The sequence below is a fragment of the Salvelinus fontinalis genome, chromosome 2 (genome assembly GCF_029448725.1).
Source record: "Salvelinus fontinalis isolate EN_2023a chromosome 2, ASM2944872v1, whole genome shotgun sequence".
Taxonomy (NCBI): Eukaryota; Metazoa; Chordata; class Actinopteri; order Salmoniformes; family Salmonidae; genus Salvelinus; species Salvelinus fontinalis.
In genome coordinates this window covers 95,594,898-95,611,232 of record NC_074666.1, presented here as the reverse complement: position 1 = coordinate 95,611,232, position 16,335 = coordinate 95,594,898, and the positions used below count along the sequence as shown (strand labels likewise).

Genomic DNA, 16,335 nt, shown 5'->3' with positions numbered 1-16,335 from the left:
GTGATACTCCATATTATAGTGATACTACATATTATAGTGATACTCCATATTATAGTGATACTCCATATTATAGTGATACTCCATATTATAGTGATACTCCATATTATAGCGATACTCCATATTATAGTGATACTACATATTATACTGATTCTCCATATTATAGTGATACTCCATATTATAGCGATACTCCATATTATACTGATACTCCATATTATAGTGATACTACATATTATAGTGATACTACATATTATACTGATTCTCCATATTATAGTGATACTCCATATTATAGTGATACTCCATATTATAGCGATACTCCATATTATAGTGATACTACATATTATAGTGATACTACATATTATAGTGATACTACATATTATACTGATTCTCCATATTATACTGATTCTCCATATTATAGTGATACTACATATTATAGTGATACTACATATTATAGCGATACTCCATATTATACTGATTCTCCATATTATAGTGATACTACATATTATAGTGATACTCCATATTATACTGATTCTCCATATTATAGTGATTCTCCATATTATAGTGATTCTCCATATTATAGTGATACTCCATATTATAGTGATACTCCATATTATACTGATACTCCATATTATACTGATTCTCCATATTATAGTGATACTACATATTATACTGATACTACATATTATAGTGATACTCCATATTATAGTGATACTCCATATTATACTGATTCTCCATATTATAGTGATTCTCCATATTATAGTGATACTCCATATTATAGTGATACTCCATATTATAGTGATACTCCATATTATACTGATACTCCATATTATACTGATTCTCCATATTATAGTGATACTACATATTATACTGATACTACATATTATAGTGATACTCCATATTATAGTGATACTCCATATTATAGTGATACTACATATTACTACATATTATACTGATACTCCATATTATAGTGATACTCCATATTATAGTGATACTCCATATTATAGTGATTCTCCATATTATAGTGATACTCCATATTATAGTGATACTCCATATTATAGTGATACTCCATATTATACTGATACTCCATATTATACTGATTCTCCATATTATAGTGATACTACATATTATAGTGATACTCCATATTATAGTGATACTACATATTATACTGATACTACATATTATAGTGATACTCCATATTATAGCGATACTCCATATTATACTGATACTCCATATTATAGTGATACTACATATTATAGTGATACTCCATATTATAGTGATACTCCATATTATACTGATACTCCATATTATAGTGATTCTCCATATTATAGTGATACTACATATTATAGCGATACTCCATATTATAGTGATTCTCCATATTATAGTGATACTCCATATTATAGTGATACTCCATATTATAGTGATACTCCATATTATACTGATACTCCATATTATACTGATTCTCCATATTATAGTGATACTACATATTATACTGATACTCCATATTATAGTGATACTCCATATTATAGTGATACTACATATTATAGTGATACTCCATATTATAGTGATACTCCATATTATAGTGATACTCCATATTATAGCGATACTCCATATTATAGTGATACTACATATTATAGTGATACTACATATTATAGTGATACTACATAGTATTACATATTATAGTGATACTCCATATTATAGTGATACTACATATTAAAGTGATACTACATATTAAAGTGATACTACATATTACTACATATTATAGTGATACTACATATTATAGTGATACTACATATTATAGTTATACTACACATTATAGTGATACTACATATTATATTGATACTACATAGTACTACATATTATACTGATACTCCATATTATAGTGATACTCCATATTATAGCGATACTCCATATTATAGTGATACTACATATTATACTGATTCTCCATATTATAGTGATACTCCATATTATAGCGATACTCCATATTATACTGATACTCCATATTATAGTGATACTACATATTATAGTGATACTACATATTATACTGATTCTCCATATTATAGTGATACTCCATATTATAGTGATACTCCATATTATAGCGATACTCCATATTATAGTGATACTACATATTATAGTGATACTACATATTATAGTGATACTACATATTATAGTGATACTACATATTATACTGATTCTCCATATTATAGTGATACTACATATTATAGTGATACTACATATTATAGCGATACTCCATATTATACTGATTCTCCATATTATAGTGATACTACATATTATAGTGATACTCCATATTATACTGATTCTCCATATTATAGTGATTCTCCATATTATAGTGATTCTCCATATTATAGTGATACTCCATATTATAGTGATACTCCATATTATACTGATACTCCATATTATACTGATTCTCCATATTATAGTGATACTACATATTATACTGATACTACATATTATAGTGATACTCCATATTATAGTGATACTCCATATTATACTGATTCTCCATATTATAGTGATTCTCCATATTATAGTGATACTCCATATTATAGTGATACTCCATATTATAGTGATACTCCATATTATACTGATACTCCATATTATACTGATTCTCCATATTATAGTGATACTACATATTATACTGATACTACATATTATAGTGATACTCCATATTATAGTGATACTCCATATTATAGTGATACTACATATTACTACATATTATACTGATACTCCATATTATAGTGATACTCCATATTATAGTGATACTCCATATTATAGTGATTCTCCATATTATAGTGATACTCCATATTATAGTGATACTCCATATTATAGTGATACTCCATATTATACTGATACTCCATATTATACTGATTCTCCATATTATAGTGATACTACATATTATAGTGATACTCCATATTATAGTGATACTACATATTATACTGATACTACATATTATAGTGATACTCCATATTATAGCGATACTCCATATTATACTGATACTCCATATTATAGTGATACTACATATTATAGTGATACTCCATATTATAGTGATACTCCATATTATACTGATACTCCATATTATAGTGATTCTCCATATTATAGTGATACTACATATTATAGCGATACTCCATATTATAGTGATTCTCCATATTATAGTGATACTCCATATTATAGTGATACTCCATATTATAGTGATACTCCATATTATACTGATACTCCATATTATACTGATTCTCCATATTATAGTGATACTACATATTATACTGATACTCCATATTATAGTGATACTCCATATTATAGTGATACTACATATTATAGTGATACTCCATATTATAGTGATACTCCATATTATAGTGATACTCCATATTATAGCGATACTCCATATTATAGTGATACTACATATTATAGTGATACTACATATTATAGTGATACTACATAGTATTACATATTATAGTGATACTCCATATTATAGTGATACTACATATTAAAGTGATACTACATATTAAAGTGATACTACATATTACTACATATCATAGTGATACTCCATTATATAGTGATACTACATATTATAGTGATACTACATTTTATGGTGATACTACATATTATAGTGATACTACATATTATAGTGATACTACATATTATATTGATACTACATAGTACTACATATTATACTGATACTACATATTATAGTGATACTACATATTATAGTGATACTCCATATTATAGTGATACTACATATTACTACATAGTATAGTGATACTACATATTATAGTGATACTACATATTATAGTGATACTACATATTACTACATAGTATAGTGATACTACATATTATAGTGATACTACATATTATAGTGATACTACATATTACTACATAGTATAGTGATACTACATATTACTACATAGTATAGTTACACTACATATTATAGTGATACTCCATATTATAGTGATACTCCATATTACTACATATTATAGTTATACTACATATTATAGTGATACTACATAGTATAGTGAAGCTACATATTATTGTGATTCTACATATTACTACATATTATACTGATACTCCATATTATAGTGATACCACATATTATAGTGATACTACATATTATAGTGATACTACATATTATAGTGATACTCCATATTATAGTGATACTACATATTATAGCGATACTCCATATTATAGTGATACTACATGTTATAGTGATACTCCATATTATAGTGATACTCCATATTATAGTGATACTCCATATTATAGCGATACTCCATATTATAGTGATACTACATGTTATAGTGATACTACATATTATAGTGATACTCCATATTATAGTGATACTCCATATTATAGTGATACTCCATATTATAGTGATACTCCATATTATAGTGATACTCCATATTATAGTGATACTCCATATTATAGTGATACTACATATTATAGTGATACTCCATATTATAGTGATACTACATATTATAGTGATACTCCATATTATAGTGATACTCCATATTATAGTGATACTCCATATTATAGTGATACTCCATATTATAGCGATACTCCATATTATAGTGATACTACATATTATACTGATTCTCCATATTATAGTGATACTCCATATTATAGCGATACTCCATATTATACTGATACTCCATATTATAGTGATACTACATATTATAGTGATACTACATATTATACTGATTCTCCATATTATAGTGATACTCCATATTATAGTGATACTCCATATTATAGCGATACTCCATATTATAGTGATACTACATATTATAGTGATACTACATATTATAGTGATACTACATATTATAGTGATACTACATATTATACTGATTCTCCATATTATAGTGATACTACATATTATAGTGATACTACATATTATAGCGATACTCCATATTATACTGATTCTCCATATTATAGTGATACTACATATTATAGTGATACTCCATATTATACTGATTTTCCATATTATAGTGATTCTCCATATTATAGTGATTCTCCATATTATAGTGATACTCCATATTATAGTGATACTCCATATTATACTGATACTCCATATTATACTGATTCTCCATATTATAGTGATACTACATATTATACTGATACTACATATTATAGTGATACTCCATATTATAGTGATACTCCATATTATACTGATTCTCCATATTATAGTGATTCTCCATATTATAGTGATACTCCATATTATAGTGATACTCCATATTATAGTGATACTCCATATTATACTGATACTCCATATTATACTGATTCTCCATATTATAGTGATACTACATATTATACTGATACTACATATTATAGTGATACTCCATATTATAGTGATACTCCATATTATAGTGATACTACATATTACTACATATTATACTGATACTCCATATTATAGTGATACTCCATATTATAGTGATACTCCATATTATAGTGATTCTCCATATTATAGTGATACTCCATATTATAGTGATACTCCATATTATAGTGATACTCCATATTATACTGATACTCCATATTATACTGATTCTCCATATTATAGTGATACTACATATTATAGTGATACTCCATATTATAGTGATACTACATATTATACTGATACTACATATTATAGTGATACTCCATATTATAGCGATACTCCATATTATACTGATACTCCATATTATAGTGATACTACATATTATAGTGATACTCCATATTATAGTGATACTCCATATTATACTGATACTCCATATTATAGTGATTCTCCATATTATAGTGATACTACATATTATAGCGATACTCCATATTATAGTGATTCTCCATATTATAGTGATACTCCATATTATAGTGATACTCCATATTATACTGATACTCCATATTATACTGATTCTCCATATTATAGTGATACTACATATTATACTGATACTCCATATTATAGTGATACTCCATATTATAGTGATACTACATATTATAGTGATACTCCATATTATAGTGATACTCCATATTATAGTGATACTCCATATTATAGCGATACTCCATATTATAGTGATACTACATATTATAGTGATACTACATATTATAGTGATACTACATAGTATTACATATTATAGTGATACTCCATATTATAGTGATACTACATATTAAAGTGATACTACATATTAAAGTGATACTACATATTACTACATATTATAGTGATACTACATATTATAGTGATACTACATATTATAGTTATACTAAACATTATAGTGATACTACATATTATATTGATACTACATAGTACTACATATTATACTGATACTCCATATTATACTGATACTCCATATCATAGTGATACTCCATTATATAGTGATACTACATATTATAGTTATACTACACATTATAGTGATACTCCATATTATATTGATACTACATAGTATTACATATTATAGTGATACTCCATATTATAGTGATACTACATATTAAAGTGATACTACATATTAAAGTGATACTACATATTACTACATATTATAGTGATACTACATATTATAGTGATACTACATATTATAGTTATACTACACATTATAGTGATACTACATATTATATTGATACTACATAGTACTACATATTATACTGATACTCCATATTATACTGATACTCCATATCATAGTGATACTCCATTATATAGTGATACTACATATTATAGTGATACTACATTTTATGGTGATACTACATATTATAGTGATACTACATATTATAGTGATACTACATATTATATTGATACTACATAGTACTACATATTATACTGATACTACATATTATAGTGACACTACATATTACTACATATTATAGTTATACTACATATTATAGTGATACTACATATTACTACATAGTATAGTGATACTACATATTACTACATAGTATAGTTACACTACATATTATAGTGATACTCCATATTATAGTGATACTCCATATTACTACATATTATAGTTATACTACATATTATAGTGATACTACATAGTATAGTGAAGCTACATATTATTGTGATTCTACATATTACTACATATTATACTGATACTCCATATTATAGTGATACCACATATTATAGTGATACTACATATTATAGTGATACTACATATTATAGTGATACTCCATATTATAGTGATACTCCATATTATAGTGATACTACATATTATAGTGATACTCCATATTATAGTGATACTCCATATTATAGTGATACTCCATATTATAGTGATACTCCATATTATAGTGATACTACATATTATAGTGATACTCCATATTATAGTGATACTACATATTATAGTGATACTACATATTATAGTGATACTACATATTATAGTGATACTCCATATTTCTACATATTATAGTGATACTACATATTATAGTGATACTACATATTATAGTGATACTACATATTACTACATATTATAGTTATACTACATATTATAGTGATACTACATATTACTACATAGTATAGTGATACTACATATTACTACATAGTATAGTTACACTACATATTATAGTGATACTCCATATTATAGTGATACTCCATATTACTACATATTATAGTTATACTACATATTATAGTGATACTACATAGTATAGTGAAGCTACATATTATTGTGATTCTACATATTACTACATATTATACTGATACTCCATATTATAGTGATACCACATATTATAGTGATACTACATATTATAGTGATACCACATATTATAGTGATACTACATATTATAGTGATACTACATATTATACTGATACTACATGTTATAGTGATACTCCATATTATAGTGATACTCCATATTATAGTGATACTACATATTATAGTGATACTACATATTATAGTGATACTCCATATTATAGTGATACTCCATATTATAGTGATACTACATATTATAGTGATACTACATATTATACTGATACTACATGTTATAGTGATACTCCATATTATAGTGATACTCCATATTATAGTTATACTACATATTATAGTGATACTACATATTACTACATAGTATAGTGATACTACATATTACTACATAGTATAGTTACACTACATATTATAGTGATACTCCATATTATAGTGATACTCCATATTACTACATATTATAGTTATACTACATATTATAGTGATACTACATAGTATAGTGAAGCTACATATTATTGTGATTCTACATATTACTACATATTATACTGATACTCCATATTATAGTGATACTACATATTATAGTGATACTACATATTATAGTGATACTACATATTATACTGATACTACATGTTATAGTGATACTACATATTATAGCGATACTCCATATTATAGCGATACTCCATATTATAGTGATACTACATATTATAGTGATACTACATATTATAGTGATACTCCATATTATAGTGATACTACATATTATAGTGATACTCCATATTATAGTGATACTCCATATTATAGTGATACTACATATTATAGTGATACTACATATTATAGTGATACTCCATATTATAGTGATACTACATATTATAGTGATACTCCATATTATAGTGATACTACATATTATAGTGATACCACATATTATAGTGATACTCCATATTATAGTGATACTACATATTATAGTGATACTACATATTATAGTGATACTCCATATTATAGTGATACTACATATTATAGTGATACTACATATTATAGTGATACTCCATATTATAGTGATACTCCATATTTCTACATATTATAGTGATACTCCATATTATAGTGATACTACATATTATAGTGATACTCCATATTATAGTGATACTCCATATTATAGTGATACTCCATATTATAGTGATACTACATATTATAGTGATACTCCATATTATAGTGATACTCCATATTATAGTGATACTCCATATTATAGTGATACTCCATATTATAGTGATACTACATATTATAGTGATACTACATATTATAGTGATACTCCATATTATAGTGATACTCCATATTATAGTGATACTCCATATTTCTACATATTATAGTGATACTCCATATTATAGTGATACTCCATATTATAGTGAAAATCCATATTTCTACATATTATAGTGATACTACATATTATAGTGATACTACATATTATAGTGATACTACATATTATAGTTATACTACACATTATAGTGATACTCCATATTATATTGATACTACATATTAAAGTGATACTACATATTAAAGTGATACTACATATTAAAGTGATACTACATATTACTACATATTATAGTGATACTACATATTATAGTGATACTACATATTAAAGTGATACTACATATTAAAGTGATACTACATATTACTACATATTATAGTGATACTACATATTATAGTGATACTACATATTATAGTGATACTACATATTATAGTGATACTCCATATTTCTACATATTATAGTGACACTACATATTACTACATATTATAGTGATACTACATATTATAGTGATACTACATATTTCTACATATTATAGTGACACTACATATTACTACATATTATAGTGATACTACATATTATAGTGATACTCCATATTATAGTGATACTACATATTATAGTGATACTCCATATTATAGTGATACTCCATATTTCTACATATTATAGTGATACTCCATATTATAGTGATACTCCATATTATAGTGATACTACATATTATAGTGATACTACATATTATAGTGATACTACATATTATAGTGATACTACATATTATAGTGATACTCCATATTATAGTGATACTCCATATTATAGTGATACTCCATATTATAGTGATATTCCATATTATAGTGATACTCCATATTTCTACATATTATAGTGATACTCCATATTATAGTGATACTACATATTATAGTGATACTCCATATTATAGTGATACTCCATATTATAGTGATACTCCATATTATAGTGATACTACATATTATAGTGATACTCCATATTATAGTGATACTCCATATTATAGTGATACTCCATATTATAGTGATACTCCATATTATAGTGATACTACATATTATAGTGATACTACATATTATAGTGATACTCCATATTATAGTGATACTCCATATTATAGTGATACTCCATATTTCTACATATTATAGTGATACTCCATATTATAGTGATACTCCATATTATAGTGAAAATCCATATTTCTACATATTATAGTGATACTACATATTATAGTGATACTACATATTATAGTGATACTACAAATTATAGTTATACTACACATTATAGTGATACTCCATATTATATTGATACTACATATTAAAGTGATACTACATATTAAAGTGATACTACATATTAAAGTGATACTACATATTACTACATATTATAGTGATACTACATATTATAGTGATACTACATATTAAAGTGATACTACATATTAAAGTGATACTACATATTACTACATATTATAGTGATACTACATATTATAGTGATACTACATATTATAGTGATACTACATATTATAGTGATACTCCATATTTCTACATATTATAGTGACACTACATATTACTACATATTATAGTGATACTACATATTATAGTGATACTCCATATTTCTACATATTATAGTGACACTACATATTACTACATATTATAGTGATACTACATATTATAGTGATACTCCATATTATAGTGATACTACATATTATAGTGATACTACATATTATATTGATACTACATAGTACTACATATTATACTGATACTCCATATTATACTGATACTCCATATCATAGTGATACTCCATTATATAGTGATACTACATATTATAGTTATACTACACATTATAGTGATACTCCATATTATATTGATACTACATAGTATTACATATTATAGTGATACTCCATATTATAGTGATACTACATATTAAAGTGATACTACATATTAAAGTGATACTACATATTACTACATATTATAGTGATACTACATATTATAGTGATACTACATATTATAGTTATACTACACATTATAGTGATACTACATATTATATTGATACTACATAGTACTACATATTATACTGATACTCCATATTATACTGATACTCCATATCATAGTGATACTCCATTATATAGTGATACTACATATTATAGTGATACTACATTTTATGGTGATACTACATATTATAGTGATACTACATATTATAGTGATACTACATATTATATTGATACTACATAGTACTACATATTATACTGATACTACATATTATAGTGACACTACATATTACTACATATTATAGTTATACTACATATTATAGTGATACTACATATTACTACATAGTATAGTGATACTACATATTACTACATAGTATAGTTACACTACATATTATAGTGATACTCCATATTATAGTGATACTACATATTATATTGATACTACATAGTACTACATATTATACTGATACTACATATTATAGTGACACTACATATTACTACATATTATAGTTATACTACATATTATAGTGATACTACATATTACTACATAGTATAGTGATACTACATATTACTACATAGTATAGTTACACTACATATTATAGTGATACTACATATTATAGTGATACTACATATTATATTGATACTACATAGTACTACATATTATACTGATACTACATATTATAGTGACACTACATATTACTACATATTATAGTTATACTACATATTATAGTGATACTACATATTACTACATAGTATAGTGATACTACATATTACTACATAGTATAGTTACACTACATATTATAGTGATACTCCATATTATAGTGATACTCCATATTTCTACATATTATAGTGATACTACATATTATAGTGATACTACATATTATAGTGATACTACATATTATAGTGATACTCCATATTATACTGATACTCCATATTATAGTGATACTCCATATTATAGTGATACTCCATATTACTCCATATTATAGTGATACTCCATATTATAGTGATACTACATATTATAGTGATACTACATATTATAGTGATACTACATATTATAGTGATACTACATATTATAGTGATACTACATATTATAGTGATACTACATATTATAGTGATACTACATATTATAGTGATACTCCATATTATACTGATACTCCATATTATAGTGATACTCCATATTATAGTGATACTACATATTATAGTGATACTCCATATTATAGTGATACTACATATTATAGTGATACTCCATATTATAGTGATACTACATATTATAGTGATACTACATATTATAGTGATACTACATATTACTACATAGTATAGTGATACTACATATTATAGTGATACTACATATTACTACATAGTATAGTGATACTACATATTACTACATAGTATAGTTATACTACATATTATAGTGATACTACATATTACTACATAGTATAGTGATACTACATATTACTACATAGTATAGTTACACTACATATTATAGTGATACTCCATATTATAGTGATACTCCATATTACTACATATTATAGTTATACTACATATTATAGTGATACTACATAGTATAGTGAAGCTACATATTATTGTGATTCTACATATTACTACATATTATACTGATACTCCATATTATAGTGATACCACATGTTATAGTGATACTCCATATTATAGTGATACCACATATTATAGTGATACTACATATTATAGTGATACTACATATTATAGTGATACTCCATATTATAGTGATACTACATATTACTACATATTATAGTGATACTACATATTATGTGTAGATTGAGGTAAACAGTCATACCTCGTATCTTTGGAAGTAGACATTCCCCAGACTGTCCCTTTAAGGTTCGGGTTGGACAGCCATACCTCGTATCTTTAAGGTTCGGGTTAGACAGCCATACCTCGTATCTTTAAGGTTCGGGTTAGACAGTCATACCGCGTATCTTTAAGGTTCAGGTTAGACAGCCATACCTCGTATCTTTAAGGTTCAGGTTAGACAGCCATACCTCGTATCTTTAAGGTTCAGGTTAGACAGCCATACCTCGTATCTTTAAGGTTCGGGTTAGACAGCCATACCTCGTATCTTTAAGGTTCAGGTTAGACAGTCATACCTCGTATCTTTAAGGTTCGGGTTAGACAGCCATACCTCGTATCTTTAAGGTTCAGGTTAGACAGCCATACCTCGTATCTTTAAGGTTCGGGTTAGACAGTCATACCTCGTATCTTTAAGGTTCAGGTTAGACAGCCATACCTCGTATCTTTAAGGTTCGGGTTGGACAGTCATACCTCGTATCTTTAAGGTTCGGGTTAGACAGTCATACCTCGTATCTTTAAGGTTCGGGTTGGACAGCCATACCTCGTATCTTTAAGGTTCGGGTTAGACAGCCATACCTCGTATCTTTAAGGTTTGGGTTAGACAGCCATACCTCGTATCCTTAAGGTTCGGGTTAGACAGTCATACCTCGTATCTTTAAGGTTCAGGTTAGACAGTCATACCTCGTATCTTTAAGGTTCGGGTTGGACAGCCATACCTCGTATCTTTAAGGTTCGGGTTAGACAGCCATAACTCGTATCTTTAAGGTTCGGGTTGGACAGTCATACCTCGTATCTTTAAGGTTCAGGTTAGACAGCCATACCTCGTATCTTTAAGGTTCGGGTTAGACAGTCATACCTCGTATCTTTAAGGTTCGGGTTAGACAGCCATACCTCGTATCTTTAAGGTTCGGGTTAGACAGCCATACCTCGTATCTTTAAGGTTCGGGTTGGACAGCCATACCTCGTATCTTTAAGGTTCAGGTTAGACAGTCATTCCTCGTATCTTTAAGGTTTGGGTTGGACAGCCATACCTTGTATCTTTAAGGTTCGGGTTAGACAGCCATACCTCGTATCCTTAAGGTTCGGGTTAGACAGCCATACCTCGTATCTTTAAGGTTCAGGTTAGACAGCCATACCTCGTATCTTTGGAAGTAGACGTTCCCCAGGTGTAGAATAGAAGACAGGACTCTAAAGATGAACGCCTGGTCGTCAGGGGTGAAGTGTAGGATCTCCATGGCAGCCAGCAGACGGAGGAAGTCGTCCCTGTCACTCTTTCCTGCTATGCCACAATCCCCTCCCTGGACACACAGGACCATCAGCTGTGTGTGTGTGTGTGTGTGTGTGTGTGTGTGTGTGTGTGTGTGTGTGTGTGTGTGTGTGTGTGTGTGTGTGTGTGTGTCTGTGCGTGTGTCTGTGCGCGTGTGTCTGTGCGCGTGTGTCTGTGCGCGTGTGTCTGTGCGCGTGTGTCTGTGCGTGTGTGTGCGCGTGCGTACCGCGTGTGTGTTTGTATGTGTGTGTGTGTGTGTGTGTGTGTGTGTGTGTGTGTGTGTGTGTGTGTGTGTGTGTGTGTGTGTCTCACCTGGTTCAGGTAATAGTATGTCTCTGCCTCCTGCAGGTAGAAGGCCTGTCTCTATGTGTGTGTGTGTCTCACCTGGTTCAGGTAATAGTATGTCTCAGCCTCCTGCAGGTAGAAGGCCTGTCTCTATGTGTGTGTGTCTCACCTGGTTCAGGTAATTGTATGTCTCAGCCTCCTGCAGGTAGAAGGCCTGTCTTTATGTGTGTGTGTCTCTCACCTGGTTCAGGTAATAGTATGCCTCTGCCTCCTGCAGGTAGAAGGCCTGTCTCTATGTGTGTGTGTCTCACCTGGTTCAGGTAATAGTATGTCTCTGCCTCCTGCAGGTAGAAGGCCTGTCTCTATGTGTGTGTGTCTCACCTGGTTCAGGTAATAGTATGTCTCAGCCTCCTGCAGGTAGAAGGCCTGTCTCTGTGTGTGTGTGTCTCACCTGGTTCAGGTAATAGTATGTCTCAGCCTCCTGCAGGTAGAAGGCCTGTCTCTATGTGTGTGTGTCTCACCTGGTTCAGGTAATAGTATGTCTCTGCCTCCTGCAGGTAGAAGGCCTGTCTCTATGTGTGTGTGTCTCTCACCTGGTTCAGGTAATAGTATGTCTCAGCCTCCTGCAGGTAGAAGGCCTGTCTCTATGTGTGTGTGTCTCACCTGGTTCAGGTAATAGTATGTCTCTGCCTCCTGCAGGTAGAAGGCCTGTCTCTGTGTGTGTGTGTGTCTCACCTGGTTCAGGTAATAGTATGTCTCTGCCTCCTGCAGGTAGAAGGCCTGTCTCTATGTGTGTGTGTCTCACCTGGTTCAGGTAATAGTATGTCTCTGCCTCCTGCAGGTAGAAGGCCTGTCTCTATGTGTGTGTGTCTCACCTGGTTCAGGTAATAGTATGTCTCTGCCTCCTGCAGGTAGAAGGCCTGTCTCTGTGTGTGTGTCTCTCACCTGGTTCAGGTAATAGTATGTCTCTGCCTCCTGCAGGTAGAAGGCCTGTCTCTGTGTGTGTGTCTCTCACCTGGTTCAGGTAATAGTATGTCTCTGCCTCCTGCAGGTAGAAGGCCTGTCTCTGTGTGTGTGTCTCTCACCTGGTTCAGGTAATAGTATGTCTCAGCCTCCTGCAGGTAGAAGGCCTGTCTCTATGTGTGTGTGTCTCACCTGGTTCAGGTAATAGTATGTCTCTGCCTCCTGCAGGTAGAAGGCCTGTCTCTATGTGTGTGTGTCTCACCTGGTTCAGGTAATAGTATGTCTCTGCCTCCTGCAGGTAGAAGGCCTGTCTCTGTGTGTGTGTGTGTCTCACCTGGTTCAGGTAATAGTATGTCTCTGCCTCCTGCAGGTAGAAGGCCTGTCTCTATGTGTGTGTGTCTCACCTGGTTCAGGTAATAGTATGTCTCAGCCTCCTGCAGGTAGAAGGCCTGTCTCTATGTGTGTGTGTCTCACCTGGTTCAGGTAATAGTACGTCTCTGCCTCCTGCAGGTAGAAGGCCTGTCTCTATGTATGTGTGTCTCACCTGGTTCAGGTAATAGTATGTCTCTGCCTCCTGCAGGTAGAAGGCCTGTCTCTATGTGTGTGTGTCTCACCTGGTTCAGGTAATAGTATGTCTCAGCCTCCTGCAGGTAGAAGGCCTGTCTCTATGTGTGTGTGTCTCACCTGGTTCAGGTAATAGTATGTCTCTGCCTCCTGCAGGTAGAAGGCCTGTCTCTATGTGTGTGTGTCTCACCTGGTTCAGGTAATAGTATGTCTCAGCCTCCTGCAGGTAGAAGGCCTGTCTCTATGTGTGTGTGTCTCACATGGTTCAGGTAATAGTATGTCTCTGCCTCCTGCAGGTAGAAGGCCTGTCTCTATGTGTGTGTGTCTCACCTGGTTCAGGTAATAGTATGTCTCTGCCTCCTGCAGGTAGAAGGCCTGTCTCTATGTGTGTGTGTCTCACCTGGTTCAGGTAATAGTATGTCTCTGCCTCCTGCAGGTAGAAGGCCTGTCTCTGTGTGTGTGTGTGTCTCACCTGGTTCAGGTAATAGTATGTCTCTGCCTCCTGCAGGTAGAAGGC

The 16,335-nt window shown here is 30.5% G+C and overlaps 1 protein-coding gene across 1 annotated transcript in view; it reads right to left on the bottom strand.

The window, feature by feature from the left end:
* LOC129867791 (unconventional myosin-XV-like) overlaps positions 1-16,335 on the bottom strand; it is a gene marked incomplete at its 5' end in the record, with an annotated part of 140,313 nt that overhangs the window by 109,871 nt on the left and 14,107 nt on the right. The window contains one exon of the mRNA XM_055941294.1: positions 13,876-14,037. Within this exon, the coding sequence (XP_055797269.1) occupies positions 13,876-14,037 (162 nt within the window). The remainder of the gene's footprint in view (positions 1-13,875; positions 14,038-16,335) is intronic.